This window comes from Diadema antillarum, unplaced genomic scaffold (genome assembly GCF_040938485.1).
Source record: "Diadema antillarum isolate AM-2024a unplaced genomic scaffold, OU_Dant_1.0 scf00000072, whole genome shotgun sequence".
NCBI classification, from domain to species: Eukaryota; Metazoa; Echinodermata; class Echinoidea; order Diadematoida; family Diadematidae; genus Diadema; species Diadema antillarum.
Genome location: NW_027270961.1, coordinates 1,554,090 through 1,571,218, shown reverse-complemented (window position 1 = coordinate 1,571,218; position 17,129 = coordinate 1,554,090). Strand labels below are relative to the sequence as shown.

The following is a 17,129-nucleotide window of genomic DNA, read 5'->3' as shown; positions in this document are numbered from 1 at the left end:
TTTGAGAATGTTGATGTTTTCTCGCATAAAATGCAAACAAGTTTTTAAAACAAGGTGTTTGTTTGCTTTTTGAGACACAAATCACCAGCCTGATGGATAAATCATTTCTCTTGTTTGATGTCAGCATACGTAAAGCATATCTGAAGAGAATATAATGGATACAAATTATGCAATAGGGTCATGAGCTACATGATAACTTTGGTGTATGGAAATATGAATGCAGTATTTGATTTAACTTACAGCTTAATATCTATCACAATTAATAATTTGAATATACAAAGAGATGCTTGGTGGTACAAAACTTCAAAATTGCATTAAACAAATACATACATACATTCTACTCCGAAGAGTGCACATCGAAAACGTTCAGTAGCAGTATGTATTTGTTTAACGCAACTTTGAATATACAACTGCCACTGCCATATAAACATATTTACTTTCCTTTAAATCATCAACATCACTTTTCAATTTAATCATGGCAATACCGTAAATAATCCTTGACAAACTGAAAGCAGTGATCAAGATACCTGGTCAGTATTTCTGCTTCAATGTCGACAATGAAGTCAGACTGAAAATCCTCCAAAATATTCTCCCCTATTGTTTCCTTAGAACAAAGAAAAAGGAAAAGGAGCGAGTGAAAATTAACTGAAAATGACACAACTGCTTTCATAAATACATATCAAAACTTGTGAAGGAAACCTTGCTCTTGTCTGGTTTGCCTGAAAAAAAAAAAAAATCTAAATATGTACATATTGCAGAAATAAATGCCTAAGATAACACTCTACCATAATTGATACTCACCTCAAGTTTGGTTTGGTTTTGCCTTAGTGGTAACAAAGATTAATGACTTGTATCAAAGGGACAGGAGGCAAGATTTTAGCTTGAAGGTTATAATGATTGCACAAGCAAACTGACTAAACAAAGAGAGAATTCCTGATTTCAAGACAACAGGTCTCACACACATCCTATGTCTTGATACATTTATCCTGATTTACAACTTATGAATTTCATTTAAAGTGCATATCACCTACAGAAAGAATCCATTTGTGCTTGGAAAACTCCACAAATCAAGATAGAAGGGGAAAGGATTGAACAGACCAAGGGAAAGGAAATACAAAAAGAGGACTGAACTAGCTAAAAGACATTAAATTGTTTAGAGCAAGAAGCAGCTTACAGATGCTCTTCACTTGCTTGCTCACTGTAAGGAATCTTGCTACAACACCACCAAGATTTCATGCTATTTCAACAGTCATTATAAGAGTTGACCCAACGATAACAAAGTCAATTTGAGGACACACCCAAAATGTATGCCTCGATGTCTATGACTTGCAAGGACCAACGGAAGATACTTACCAGGACTTTGGGATGTAGCTCTCCATTTTGGATAATGTTGGCCATCTCGTCATAGAACAGTCCAATTGCCTCTGGGGAGTGGTTACTGCTGGACTTGACAAGGTCCAGGAGACTCATTACCTGTTTGAGGACATCTTGCGGCAGGGCCGGGATGGTGTGGGTGGAGAAATGGCTGTCAGGTCTGGACAACACGTGCAAACAACCATCAATAATAGTATTTATTGGTAGATATTCTACTCAATATCTTCCACAAGTGAAAACAGTTGCAGTAAATTGAAGAAAACTACTTTTGGTGTCTGCTGAGAATGCAAAAGAATTTTTATGTCTGTGTTGTCATGGTGAATTGAGCAGGATGCTTACTTCATTGCACTCATTGGATGACATAAAACAAAGGATTGACATAAATCTGGAAGATTGCTATCAGATTTTCAAACACTGTAACACTCCTTCACTCTCACTTGAATATATGTGGTGTTGTCCCAGTGCCCCAATTTACTGAATTGATGTGGATGCCCATTTACCCAACATGTCTACAAAATGTTCATCTGTTTTGACTCACTCAAAAGAAATGTGGTTTTTAATAATGACTACACCTAGAACATAGTTGACTTTGCATTTTGTTCTTTTCTCTACTGAGTACAATGCAGTTATCACAGGAGACCAGGGTTCTCTAGTATTTCTGACAGCAATTCAACATTATGTCATTATACAGAGATACACCACCAAGACTTGAAAAAGTATGTTGATCCTCCCAGAAGAATTAACAAATCTTATGACAGAGTTATGTCAAGATCACTTTCACGTATCATCATAGTTATGTTGGCCTACTGTATCTTTAGTTCAGGCCAGTTTAAGTCCTAGTTGATTTTGAGGTCACATGACCCCAACACACCTCTTGCTCGCCATATTCTTGATGACCATCAGGGCAGCCACTACTCCAATTCTCTTGTACTTTGGACTGTTACTTGTCAGGTTCTTCCTGACAACAATGTGAAGCTCATCCTGGGAGAGGCAGAGGAGAAAGACATGAAAGTGAAATGAGTATCTTGAGGTACATGTATAACATCATTTTATTTCAAACTACAATTTACAGACTGGTAGATATCACATTGAACTTTTCTTTATGTTTTGCAAATCAAAACTACATGTATGATGTACACTGTCAGTGCAGCCATACACTAGGGGAGTGATACTTACATAATTTCTAACTCAAATTTCATTGACATGAAATTATGTTGGCTAATATACAGTGTGACACTCTTTCATTCATTGATTGCTGAACACAGACTTAACATGACCATAGCATATATTTATAGTTTCTATTATAAGACACAATCTACAAATTCAACATCAAGGGAAGGCTTGCCCACACTGATGGCACTCTTCAACATGCAGAAGACGTTAGTACATGTATGACTCGCAATATCATCGAAAAAAACAAACAAAACAAAACAAAAACCTTGGGGTTAATATGTGTGTACTTTGTCATTCTTGTGCTCTGCAAATCACGAAGTGTACAGATCTCATGATAATGGGACAAAAATTAATAAACTTTAGCACAAATCAGACAGATGCTGAACAGAGCACACAATCATAAATATTTGGTAGAAATTGCCTAAGTCACAGGGAACGCAACAGGAGGAGCAAACTAGACGTGTGCAGTACCTGAAGAGTTGAGCCAACTTGTCCTCCTGTGTAGGCCAGAGCTGCAAGCACTGAGAAAAGTTTCTTGACTTGACTCATTGTCAGGTTGTCTAGGTAGTCTAACACTCCCTGGTGGCAGGGTAAAGGGAGACATGGTCCATTAGAAAATAAATTGAGAATAATCCCGGAATAGGATTACTGATAAAGTGGGAACTTTCTCGCAAACAAATTTTTGCACTCAGTCGGGTAAGACAAACTTCAAATTCTTAATTTCACACACAGTCCCAACAATTGAGCAAGCACTACAAACAGCTATGTCAAGGCAGCTAAGGCTTCAGCAGTACATATTATATACTGTAAAAAGTACCTGGTCCACATTATAATAGCTTCACTCACATTGCTAACCTGAAAAAAAAACTACAAATAATATAGCAGTTATACCCTTACAATATACCTACACCTGTACCTAGAAATCAAATATTTCAAACAATATTACTTACAACAAGCAACAACAACAACAACAAAAATACACGTTTTCATTTTTGTGCTAGTTTCATGTTATGCAATATGACAAGTTTCAATCCTATGAAGATTTCCATTTTTATCCTATTCTCCAACACTGATAGGCATTGATTTGCAATATCATTCTCTAAATCAACAGCAGGTCTGTGACTTCAGGGCCATACAGTGGTAAATAAATCACACAGAAGACAAGAGTGCCAAGAAGATAACTATAGTCAGGATTCAGTCACATCCTGTAATTAGTGCCACCACTGACCTTAATAAACACAGCAAAAGGAGCAAGGTCACTGGTGTGTCCAGTAGCCAGGGATGTCAAGATGTCCAGTGCCATGTCCATTTCAGCTGACAGACCACTACCAATGTGGGTCACCAATGCCCCTATCACCTCCTTAATTAAAAATGTCGGTGGAAAACAGAAATCAAAATGTATACAATGAGAATGAATACCATGATGGGATTCAGTATACAGACCGATTCACTAATGATTGAATTTAGGAATAATTAGAGATGGCACTAAGGAATTGAAAATTATCAATGCCAGAGGTGAGATCTGTCACGGTAGAGATGAGTAATGTCAAAAAGCTGAAAGTCAATTTCTTATGTCAGAAGACTGGATGACATGAAAAGCAAGCCAAAGTTTGAAGTTATGTAGTGGTAAGTTGGCCATCACTCTTAAATCTGATCATTACCTGTTTGCAGTGCATGTCAAAGGCAAGGAATGCTGTTTTGTAGACTGTAGCACCAAACTGGCTGACTTGGGGCTCTGGTGACCTCAAGAGCTTCTCAGCAATGCACAGCAGAGATGACAGATAGCCTCTGATGACCTGAAAATAGTAAAAAACAAACAAACAAACATGACAAAACATGTGCTTGAAACATGACCAGGATGTTTTTGCATTGTCTGGAGTAGTTTAAAACAGAATATGAGCTTACAAGCATGGGCAAATGAAGTAAAGTAGATATTCTCATTTTTCTCAGGGTAAGAGAGCTGCAAGAGGAGAGAATGGATAGTGACATGTGAAGCCAACTGAACAAATTCTTTCAACTGTATTTTAGGTATATTTTCTACCATTTGTCACCAAAATAATCTTGCACTGGTGGGTATGGATATGACACAGGAAGGAAAAAGAGGGTGAAAGGCAGAGATTTCTGATGTTGAGTGACTTCCTACCTTGGAATGAGAAGTGAAGGTGGCTTGGAGGAGCTCCTCAGTGAAGTGACCTTGTCTCACTTTCTTCCTGAAGAGTGCCTCAACAGATTTCTTGCGATTTGCTACGGCATGAGAGATGAGAAGGACAAAGATGTCCACCACTTTGTGCTCAGCTGAACTAGAAACATTCTCAATGGCCTGGAAGATGAGAAAACATAACAGAGCACACATTACAAACCAATGATTCAGATTCATCAAACAATCTTAGGAAACAAACACTTCCATCAAATATTTAACAAACCATTCTAGAAATTATCAAAAACTATAGTTAACCCATTGAGGACGGTTTGATATTGCTACAACACGCATTTTCTATAGACACCTTCCCGAGTATACTCGGGACTTGTCCTCAACGGGTTAAGGTACCACGGAAAATGTGAACCATGACAGCAGAAGCATCCTCTGTTTATCTTCTTTCATGGCCAGTTTCTTATGAATGCAGCTGTCTGAACATGAGTTATACCTCTATAGTTCTTTTTATTAAAGTCATTCTTATTACAAAATGCATGACCTGTTGTGAATGTGCAATACTACCAACTATTTTGAATATGAACTGTGTGTGTTTTTAGTGCATACAGACACAGAACTACAGCACTAACACTCTACAATAACACATTTGTCATCTCAATACCAATAGGGGGAGGGAGGCAGTGATACAGTCAATGTGCTCTCTAAACTGATTGACTGTAACATAAAATGTAAAATATTTCAACAAAGGAATACATTGCATAATTGAGACAGAACGATCTAGCCCAGTCTAACATATTCTCATTGAATTACAAATGCATGCATTTTTTTTCCTGTACACTGTTCATGTATAAATAAACCATGTTGTACTTTTAATATAATTTAATTTATGTATGCCAGTGGAGGGTGAATTTCTTTCTTTTTTTTCTCATTTCTTTAAACAATGAATATCCTAGAATTTTGAATGTTGAATCTTGAAGAGCTTTTGGTAAGGTCTTGGCAAGTTTTATTCCACAAATGACTATCAAACAGACTGCTCTAGTTTTTTCACCTTCTGCCAGCCATCAGCCAGTACTTTGTTGAATCGGATTGTTGATTTGATGGTATCCAGAATCAACAATTCACTGTCAGCTGTCTTCTTGTTGGTTTTCTCATTGCTGTATGAAGAATCACCAAATTGGTAACCGACTGTCAAATACCTATAGTCCTACACAACATGAGACGTTACTGTTCAAATGCTTTAAATTGGTACATCTATTATATTGTCAAAGGTATGATATTTCACATTTCAGTGTATCAAGATACATCTTCAATTTCAAGAGAAGCATGCTGGACCAGAGGTGACAAAACCTTGTATCTCATTGGCATATGCTAAAAAACCTCTGAACTTCATTTTGAATATCAAGTATACTGATTCCAGTCTTTTAACAAAACACTTACTCATGTAATCCAAAACAATTTTTCTACATTTATTGACATCCAAAACGGCTGTTGTTTTGCTAAAGTGTTGCAAAAAAGATTTTTTTTTCACTTTCCTGGAAATTAATGATTTTTTTTTAGATACAACTAAGGTCTTATCACGCGAGGGACAACGCACTGAAGTACATCACTTGCACTGTTACAACACCATTCATATTCACATATAGGGGTGATTACTGAAGACTGATTCAATGATCTGTAGTCACAGCAAACTTCTCAAACTTTAATACAAGTGAATAAATCAACAAGAACTTCTCACCATTTCAAAATATGGATATACATGAATATTCCTGACAATCTGATCATACAAAAACTAAGATGATGTTAGCACTGGATTTACTACAGAAATAAAGAATGGTATACATCTGAATGCAATCAGGAACTAAAGAACAATGTAAAAGCTATTAAAAATTTTTTGTGAGCATTTTCTAGTGGATTGAAGTTCATTTTTGTAACTACCAGCAGGCATTTTCAAAGTGTGACCACTGCATTTACATGAATACAAGTATACCATAGTCAAGAGATCACATACATGTACAACACTTAATAAATCTGTGCCAACTGATAAATTTCATTTTAATGATCATTTTCAGCATGATAAATCATCTGCAGGATGTTTTAACAAATAAAAGGTCTACAGACAAAGTAATGACTTACCCAGGTCTTGAGGATGAGACAAATGGAGTGGAGGTGGAGGATGAGACATTTGTTGTTTGGAAGTCTAGATTCTTTCTCAGTTCACTGATTACCTAGTCAATGGACAGATGGATATATTTCATTTCACAAGAGATGCAAATTATGCTTTAAAAAGAATTAGTGCTACAAATCAGCATGAGCATTTCCTTTAAAGTTGACCACAAAAAAAAAAAAAATCATGAACACTACATGTTACCACAACAGCATTTTTGGCTTCATCATCTCTCTTTCAAACCTTGTACTAATCTAGGTCAGTAGTATTAATTGAAAATAACTTGCAATTTCAATGAAGTATGCATGATTACTTTATAGGAATGGCTAGTCATACTAAAATGGGAGTGCATGTATTTTTGCAACCGTAAGATATATTCCCTGTTCAAAGTCAATTACAACTCTGTGACAATATACTAAAGTGAATATTTTCGCGTGACTGATTTTTCACGCTCAGACGGGTAAGAGTTTTGTGTGTTTTTAATTCCGCGGGGATCAAGACATCAACTACGGTAACATATAGCAAGCAAAAATATTTGCATGCTTTTATTTTCGCCCTTGTTTCTGGTTGCGCGAACTGCGCGAAAATTTCAACACCACGAAAATTTCCACTTTTACAGTAGATTATGATTCCACCATACTCGACATGAATATGGCTTCTTGTTTGCCAATATTTGTCGGCAGGATCAAACTTAGAAGCAGAAAACATGTGGATGTACGAAATTTAGATAAGCCTCAAGACATGGCCAAGAACAACATTGTGGGAAAGACACTTAAAGTATCTGCTACACTCTGAGCACTCCTACCTCTAATGCATCACTGGAATTGACTGATTGGAGAATGAATTTGATAACCACTGGAAGATCATCAAGATCAGCAGACACCAAGCTCTGTAAAGCAGATGCTCGTACCTACAAGGCAGCAAAACAAGTTATTACATTCTTGTTTTCCATCAACCATATTCCACACATCTGTGTGTCTCAAACCCATGCTCCCCAATGGTGACATCTGGCCTATATATATATATCCATCAGTCAAATTGGACATTTAAGTACAATATCATCAAATCATTGCATGAATACAAATATACAATCGAACAGCCGACCATCAACACACTGGGGCACTGGTCATTAAAGTTGTAAGCCCTGACAAGCTGTTAGTGACTGTAAAGTTCAGTAAAATCATTGGTTATGATTGGCTGAAGCTCTGGTCACTGACTGTTACTATGGTAATTGTCAGAAACTGATAACTTGTCCGGGCTGACAAGTTTCATGAAATGGTGCCCTGGACTTCAAAGACTTTCTTTCTGAGGGAATGAGAGGGTTAGTCAAGGTGATTAGCTCTGGCCTTGTCAGGGGTCACTCAGTGAGACATGAACTATTATGACACCAATAGGAGATCCCCATCCTCTATCTATGACAGTCACATAGAATTGTAATCTAATTGTAAAGATTTATTTCACCTTGTGTTTGGTAAGTTTGCTGCAATGCTTTACAGTTTGCCATCTCAAAGTAGACAATAAAGACTCACCAAGCTTTCTCCTGTAAACATACTCATCATCTCCTGATCTGACACTCAACATTTAAGTTTAAACGCAGATATGAAATACTGAGTAAAGATCATTTAGGAAATGCAAATCACTGAAAAGGTGAGATCATAATGAAACAATAAATCATAAATATAAAAGAGTTTCTCAATGAATTCTTGACAAGTTATCCCAACAAAAATGACAGCTAAAAAAAGTCAAAGGTGTAACATGCAAACATAAAAGTTGTAGAAAGGGTGGAAAAGTAATATTTCATCCCCTATACTTTGTCATTCAAGCTTGTCATTAGCAAAGATGTCAGATTTAACTTTCTCCCAATGCATTTCTGTATCATTTCTTTGCAATGGAATAAAAGCTGTCAAGATTCAACTGGGAGAAACATACTTCTCTGACAAGTTCTGGGGTCAGGTTGAGATTGTCCAGTGCATCTATGATGGGAACCGTAAGCTGGGTGTTACACTCTAGCATGTTTCTATTCAGTAAGACAACACAGACACACCAAGGAATTATAGAGAACATGATGAGAACTATTCAAAGCTAATTACTCAGTCATCTTAATATGGAATATAAAACACTTTTCCCAGTCAGTTTTTAACAGTTGATGACATACTAGTATGGTGTTCCAAGAACACATGGAACACTAGCATCATAGCATATACTTCAATCTAAAATTATATCATCTGACAAAATTTAGAACACTATCAATTTAGGCAGTGTACTGATTATAAGAATATGATCATAGTCAGAAACCAAACTAGGGGTTGAAATTCCTATACAGCTCTCAAAGCTAGAAATTCTCAGGGAATATGGCCATATTGACAGAAGTTTGCCAGCGGTATTTATATGTGACACTTCATATGACATGCACAATTATGATATTCATATCATATTACATGGCTGCTCTACTTCAGAATTATTCATACATTACATTATTTCGTGTTGTTCTTTATGTTTATTGTGTGAGGGGGTTGTGAGGTAAGCTTTGGATATCATCACTCCATGACTATTTAATTATGACCCAATACATAGCATGGCTGTTACCAGTACCCTTTTCATAACTTTAGCCATAATCAAACAACAGAGGGCTCACTTCAATCTAGTAGTGACCTCATGATGCTCCTGGTCACTGACCACCTCTGGGATACAGGCAATGATCTCCTGCTGGACAGACAGGGATGAAATCTCCACCATCTCCAGCATTTTATCCGTCATCTCCTGGATCAAATGCATGTAGCAAAGGCAGGGACAGACCAACATATGAATAATTTTTAGCACCTGATAGCTCTACTTAGAAAAAAAATAAGACTATGTCAATTACATGTATCATTTAATCACCTTAAATGGAATAAGGAAATAATTACTCAGGCAATATTCTTTCAGTTTGGGCAATATTTACCAGTATCTCCCTCAAGGCCAGTCAATATTATATCATGATATACATTTGCAGTTATTAGCAAATGTGTCAAAGACTCAGTAAATGATAGCTGATTCCAACAACAACATAAAGAATAATATCAATACCAGCATATGAATAAAAAATAAAGATAGGATAGAATAAGAAGGTAAATGAAAAAAATGAAACATATAATTACCATTACTTGAGGGATCAACTGAACTATTTTAACAAGTGCATTATTTCAAAATATAAGTAAATTCAAAATGGAAAAAAAAGTCCATGGTTCAAAATGCTACCCAAAAAATGCAGAATGAATAAATATGATGACGTAGCAGAATGAACACATGTCTTTCCATCCCCACACATCACGACTTGCCTTGCTGTTGATGACTCTGTCAAGCCAGTGGAACTGGTTGAGAATTAGTTTTGGGAGGTCCACTGCTTCACTGTAGTCAAACATGCTACTGCTCACAGGTCGAACATAAACAAGGAGTTCAGAGCAGAAAAACAATTCTTGAAGCTTGGCATGGAATTCACACTAAATACTCATATAAGGTAAAACACAAAGAAAGTCTCAATCTCTACACAGTAAAATATCAAAGACATTAATCACTGCATTTACTCCCTAAAAGCACGTCATACGACAACAAAATGAAACATGATCATTGCACTTCTAATAGATGACTAGTACTGTGTCAGGAGATTGCATAGAAATAGTTGCATTTCAAGATTGGAAAATGTTACAAAATTCTCAAGTAATTGAGGTGTCATACATGATGTAGACAAATTGAAAGGTAAGACAATAAGGTTCTATTGTATGAAGCAATATACTTACTCTTCTTCTCCCATGAATTCTGGCAGCTTTTCAAGGAGCATGTTGACCAGAGCAGGCTGAAATTGTAACAGATAATAATATAACTCAGTGAGATAGATGGTTAAGTACACCATATGTCAGACTGTTCACACTAGAATTCATGAAGTACTGCAGAACTTAAGTTCATCAAACACAGGATCATGAGCGCAACAAATCATGATGTACAGTCTGTCTCCTAATAAGCAATGGATTGGCAAAGCAAAATCTGGCTTCAACAAATCTCACAGATCTCAGCAGAAGAAAAATTCCATTGCTGTGTTTCTCTCTCTCTCTCTCTCTCTCCAATTTATATCACTGAACTTGAATATCTCTGGCACAGTTGCACAGGGTTGAGAATAGATGTGTCTCCAGTACATTTATGCCTCCAAATTGTTTTAAGTCCAATACTACAACAAAGCTTAGAGAAACAGTTATTTGCAAGTGAGTAGAAAGGAGAATGAATGCTATGGGGCAAAACATACAGTAACACACATAAACTAAAATTGCAATATCATGTGTAGTAAATGACAAAGACATTGAAGAAAATCCGCAAAGTTAACTTACCTGCATTTCATCCACCCCAAGAAGTAGTCTGATCAAACTATCTTGATTGCCCCCTCTCGCACTGCAGTAATATTCAGAAGTCAAGACACACTTGCCATTGTACCCAAAAAAATTCAAACTTCCAGTGGAAAGTTATGAAATATTTGCTTCAATCGACTGAATAAAATGGTGTTAGAATTAGGTAATATGTGTACCAAAAAAGTCAAAATGACATTTATGAGTGAAGTATCAATCATAAAATCCAGCAAAAAGAAAAAGTGTACTTGGAGACTTACCCCTCCCCCTTGTTTGTTCATATTGTGCCATATGCAAAACTGTATCCCCTACAGAACAACCCTACACTTTATGCGTATATATACAAAACAAGAAGAATTGATGATCAAATATCACAGGAATGTGAACTGATATATCACTATTTCATTTATCATTATGACATGAAAATGGAAGCCATTACTATAGAGAGGATTTGTATCATCAGAGATTCACAGGAGATTTTCTTACTTATGAAAGGTAATTATCAAAGTAAAGTTTGCATGTTAAGTCATCATCACAGCACTAATATCTTTAAAATATTTTCAATCGCTGAGCTTTGATACATAACAAATAAGCTCATATTTTGTCTTCAGTTGTGAAAGTTTGACAGTATCTGATGTACTCACCTCTCACACTCTGCAGATGACATGGTTGGCAGCAAGCTGTACTTCAATCTGTGGAAACATTCAATGTGAAGTTTGCTGTTGGTTAAGTTCTTCTATATATCACTCACCTTACCTGTCTGCATTTATAGTAAGTATACAGTCACACCATATCATTTCTACTTTACAGTCCATACTACTAGCATTTTGTCTGCTCTGATTGAATTTGATTCTTTCTGAACTTTTGTGTATCTCTCTGTATTACAGATAAACATAAATATGCTTTAACCCTTTCCTCCTGCACTTCTCTGAGAGCCTTCAATGCCCCCAAATGAGATTCTTTTTCCTCGCCGACAAAGAACGGACAGGTTGGTAATCCACTTGTGCGAAAGAAGTCAAGAGCGGAACATGTATCTCCTCCTTTCCAAGGTCAACTACATGTGCCATCAAACAATGAAAATATCTATCAGGTGCGAGGTATGAATAGAGCGTGCACTGATGGGCTAACAGACTCTTTTGTCATACACAAAACGAGGCACCTGAATGGGGTCAGCAAACACCGAAATCTACTGAGCTCAGCCTTGATGGCTATGTACATTTTCATACGAGTTCTATAGCAACACGAGCGCAAACTACATCATAAAAAAGTAAATACTACTGATATACGCAGATTTCCTACAGAAAAAGAACACAAGCTGATAGAAGAAACTCTAATCTTTCTATCAAAGCCATTTTTATGGGCAGTATAACCCAAATTCAAAACATGAATTGAGGCCAGGAATGCAAGCACTCTTGTCTACATTTTGGAATACCAGGTTCCAAAAGAACTGGTTAATATACCCTACGATATAACAAATAAATACAGTATGAGATCCAACATATCTGCATATCACAGCATGATAACATTAATTTAAGTGAGGTTTTTAAATTGGAAAATGCAGGAGAAAGCCATCTCTGAACAAACATTAGAAGACATAAGATGTTCAATTACTATATATCCCTTTCCAACACAGAAACCATATGTGAATATTTCAAGAACAGCCAAATATGCATCAATAATGTTGGTGTATGATCTCAATACTTCTATTTTCATAGTAGCTTGTATCACTTGTCAAATGAGCTATTGCAACCTTAAAATAAATAAATGAATAAATAAATGAATAAATAAATGAATAAATAGATAAATAACTAAATATATAAATAAGTAGATAAATTAATAAATAATAAATAAAATAAATAAATATATAATTCATGTGACAAAAACCAGCAATTTTTTTGTTGATCCATTGCTGGATGATTATATTTCTGCTCTTTGTTAAGTTTATAATCTGCAGACTCTGAGTACTGCTTGAGTAAAGCCTGTTGAAACCTGAATACTAAGAAGCAATGGTTTGACATACCTCACCGAATCTTCAATGTGGTTCTGTAAGCCGGTGATAAAATCTTCGATGGTCTGTTAAGGACATAAAATACATGAAAACATCTTTCAAAGATCAAAGAACGTTCCCTATTGAGGTAGAATTTTGCAAAAATTCTGCTCCTAGGTCTTCTCTCTGCATGCAATACACATTTTATGTCTGTCCAATACAGCATAGGATTCAAGGCCTGTCAACCCAAAGGAATTATAAGATTACCAAATATTAGTGTGCTAATTACATTCCCTTGATTCTAAGCTTTTTTATTATCATACTTCTGTCGCAAATATTTGAGAGATCTCACGATTTTGCATTTTTCACCAAAATCACCCTATTTCAGTAGGATTTTGTGGGGTTAGTGTTTATGTCTGTGACTTGACAATAACGACCACACTGACGACATAAGAATGCTTTCCAGTAATTTACATGCCTTGCTGTTTACAGAACATGACTTTGACAGGAGTGAATGAACGTTTACCTTTTCAAGATTCATGCTGGATTTCACAGCTTTTCTGATCTTTTTCTGGAACATAACTTGATCCACACCTAACAGTTGTAAAAGTAAAGTAGACAAAGAAACAAACAAAAAAAATTCCAATTAATTATACAAATGGATGCACCGGGGGCTAAGGTAGCATGTTCATATTAAATTGCAGTATTCAATTTTAACTTTCATACATCACATACATTGCAACTGCAGAGAAATCAATCTACAGTGTTTGTATATTCAGAACATCAATGTCATCTACAGTGTATTGATTGGGTCTGACGGCAAAGAATATGAAATTGACCAGACACAATCTATTATGAGCATCTAATTCAATTCAAAAAGTCATTTCATACAATGTTTTCACTTGAAACAAGGTTCGGTTCATTACTCCATGATTATCAACATTTCAATTCCGAATGTCACTTCACAAAATGTTTTCACTTGAAACCAGGTCCATTATTCCATCACGATTAAACACACACACACACAAACATATAACATATATCATATAACATATACTAGTAGCGTATAACATATAGCATAAAACATATAACATATAATATACAGCCATGTTATATTAGGGTGCATCACTTTGACTCACTCAGCTGGTTTGGGTGATCTCCAGCCATGAGGTGAAAGCCAGCAGACTCTACCATTAGGCCAAAGGTAGATTTATCAACCAAAGGGACTGCAGTTTGAGGCTTTGCAACACCAGAAGTTGTTTTCCGCTTCTTGGCTAAAATGGAGGAAATTCAGAGAAGTATAACATGAGGTACAACTGATCTGCTTCTAGATTGTGACATGAAATTTTCCTCACTGTATACATTCTACATGTTTACCGATATTCATACAAGCAAATAAAACATGGTGTTCAATGCATCATGAAGTGGGAGGGTGACAAGCCCTTCAGCTACACCATGGAACACCCCTATTATCATATGTCATGGCAGTAAGTGGCAGTGCTTGATAACCCTCTTCCCCCCCCCCCCCCCCCCCCCCCCCCCGGGAAAAAAAAAAAAAAAAATCATTACTGGTTTTCATGAGATATACACTGTCGTGTAGGTGGCTGAGAGGAAAGGAAAAGATGTACTTGGGAGTGATTCTACACAGAAGAGCATTCATAGGGCATTGTATGCCTTGAGTTAATTAGGCCTACTTTACCCATCTTCCAATTCTACCAGAACAAACTCTTGCAGAAATAAATATCACAATAAACACAAGCTAGATGAATTAAGTACATATGATTTTCCTTTGGATGGCAAGCCTGTGTTGGCTTGATGTTTGTACACAGGATGCATATACTTTCACCCATGAATAAACCAAATCTAAAGTACTTTTACACTAACAAAAATGCATTCATCACATTCCTTGTGAATGTTGTAACAAAAATAGACCGTACAAGGAATAAGTTATTGTTTTCAGTAGCTTGCAAATGAGCTTTAATACACAAAATTATGAGACAGAAATAGCATGACTCACCTGAATTTGTTAAGTTTGATGCTGCTGAACTTTTGTTAGGCAGAGAATCTCTCTGGCGTTTCCCTTTTGCTTTTGGCATGATGAATACTGACCCAACTTCTAATAAAAGACAAGAAAATATCAAAATATACAAACAGCACATCAGCCAAGATGAGTGGAGAATCTAGACAAACCATACAGGCCGTGAGTGTGAGCATTCCACAGAGAAAGCAAGATCAGCAGTGGAGCAAATACTAATAGCACTCACAATTCTACTCTATGGTAATACACCGATTACATGTACCTTGAAAATCTTGGAAGTCTCAAATATTTTCACATTTACTTTAAATAGTGTCTTATCGAAAGTCAAGGAGAACATTGTGGCATTGGGGAACCACAGAAGACTTCTCAGCCAGTTTCTTCCATCCCTCCCTTTCCTCTGCCTCTCTTTGTGCCTCTCTCAATCTTAGGCCTGTCCAGTCTCGTATGTTGTCTTCCCATTTCTTCTTAAAGGTCTTCCTCTTGCTCTCTTTCCTCTCACTGGGCCTTCAAGCCCCATTGATGTCATTGTGAGCCTAGATATATTATTACTAACAAGTGTTAACATAGATCTAGGCCTACATGAAATAAAACAGGTCCACTGTTTCTTGCTCGTTGCCGCATTCATGATAATAGAATATTATCCTGTTCCAAATATTCTACAGTTCTGACAGCTGTAGCAATCTATTAAAGACCCCACTTCTCAACTGATGAGCCATGAAGCTCTATCAGGTGGCCTGCGACGTCAGACAAATAGGCAAAAAAAAAGATTAAAAATAGAGTTGGAGTCCATCCATTTGTATTCTCTCTAATTGGGCTTCGAAAAACTTAAAGCCAAAGCAAGCCACAGGTTGATAACCAGCAGTGCTGAGTGATGGACTGATACCCTATTCAGAGTTTTTCAGCGTATTCATCCAGATCCAGACAAAGGTTGAGAAGCCCCGTGGGGTATTAAAGCACATTTTCTTTTATTGCAAAAAGGTGAGTTTTGGGGTTGCGTAAATAAAATGCAACGTCAAATAGAGATCTAGCGCTTATACTATAGCCATTATAGGAGGTCTTGTGAATTAAAGTGAGGAAGTCCTCAAATTTGAAAAAAAAAAAAAGTTACGTTGTTATTAGTACAATGTTGTTGTATCTCTAATGAACGAATTTGACCAAAAAAAACTTTCAAATCACCAAACAAGCACTTATATTTTGATTGAAAAAGTGTGAATCTGCAGTGGTGAATATGCTGAGGGAGTGTTAGCGGAAATTCAAACGTCACTGATGCCCAACCATAACTTATTTGAACTTAAAGGAAACCGTGTTTTGCTTGTTTATGCGTACGCTCACTACTGAGATTTTGTTTTCCTTTTCCGTCCATCTCAGATCCCCAAAACGATTGTGGTAGCTATCACAATTCATTTGGGGATCTGAGATGCAGGCAGAGATCTTTTTATGTGCACAATGAGCACACGTCTGTAATATCCACTCTGTCTTGTTGGGCTTCTGGAAAGACAGTACTACACTAGTCTTGTAATGCCCTCCCACTTTCAGCAAGTTTCCACTGTATATCAAACTTAAATGCCTCGTTTTTTTATTGCAGTAATGACTGCTTCTAATGTACTATTTAAGATTATTAATTTACTCTGCGCAGTATGTGAACTTGTGTTTGTATTTCTTTGACAGGAATGCGTCTACTTCTGACAAAGCACAACTTGCACCCACTGTCAGAAACACCACACCACAACCCTACATCCAGTTGCTGAACATGCCGGCTTTGATGAGAAGCACCATCGCACCATAGAAGTAGGAAAGAAGTAGAAGTAGAAAATGAGTTACCAAGAACAAACTTCACCTTCACGCTTCATACCTGTGCTGTGGTTAAT

The 17,129-nt window shown here is 36.6% G+C and overlaps 2 protein-coding genes across 2 annotated transcripts in view; both read right to left on the bottom strand.

Annotated features, from left to right (window-relative positions):
- The window catches only part of LOC139717190 (Fanconi anemia group D2 protein-like), a 34,322-nt gene extending 24,703 nt beyond the window's left edge, over nt 1-9,619 (bottom strand). Inside the window, exons 1-12 of the mRNA XM_071628690.1 lie at nt 9,499-9,619; nt 8,793-8,880; nt 7,669-7,773; nt 6,833-6,924; nt 5,748-5,853; nt 4,691-4,867; nt 4,209-4,343; nt 3,776-3,907; nt 3,019-3,126; nt 2,246-2,355; nt 1,354-1,534; nt 528-604 (exon numbers count right to left, since the gene is read on the bottom strand). Coding sequence (XP_071484791.1) covers nt 528-604; nt 1,354-1,534; nt 2,246-2,355; nt 3,019-3,126; nt 3,776-3,907; nt 4,209-4,343; nt 4,691-4,867; nt 5,748-5,853; nt 6,833-6,924; nt 7,669-7,773; nt 8,793-8,880; nt 9,499-9,608 — 1,421 coding nt within the window. The 5' untranslated portion in view covers nt 9,609-9,619. The remainder of the gene's footprint in view (nt 1-527; nt 605-1,353; nt 1,535-2,245; nt 2,356-3,018; nt 3,127-3,775; nt 3,908-4,208; nt 4,344-4,690; nt 4,868-5,747; nt 5,854-6,832; nt 6,925-7,668; nt 7,774-8,792; nt 8,881-9,498) is intronic.
- Nucleotides 9,620-10,635: 1,016 nt separating this feature from the next.
- LOC139717140 (Fanconi anemia group D2 protein homolog) lies at nt 10,636-15,319 on the bottom strand. Its single transcript, XM_071628641.1, has 7 exons — nt 15,241-15,319; nt 14,363-14,497; nt 13,750-13,817; nt 13,257-13,309; nt 11,881-11,928; nt 11,222-11,282; nt 10,636-10,695 (listed from the first exon to the last, which is right to left on the bottom strand). The coding sequence occupies exons 1-7, from the start codon at nt 15,317-15,319 to the stop codon at nt 10,636-10,638; spliced, it is 504 nt and encodes a 167-aa protein (XP_071484742.1).
- Nucleotides 15,320-17,129: the final 1,810 nt, after the last annotated feature.

Excerpts from the sequence above, each read along its gene's own strand:
- LOC139717140 (XM_071628641.1), bottom strand. The coding sequence starts at position 15,319 with ATGCCAAAAGCAAAAGGGAAACGCCAGAGAGATTCTCTGCCTAACAAA. Across the intron at positions 13,310-13,749 it reads CCAGCATGAATCTTGAAAAG|ACCATCGAAGATTTTATCAC; the intron begins GTAAACGTTCAT and ends TGTCCTTAACAG. Across the intron at positions 11,929-13,256 it reads CACATTGAAGATTCGGTGAG|ATTGAAGTACAGCTTGCTGC; the intron begins GTATGTCAAACC and ends ATGTTTCCACAG.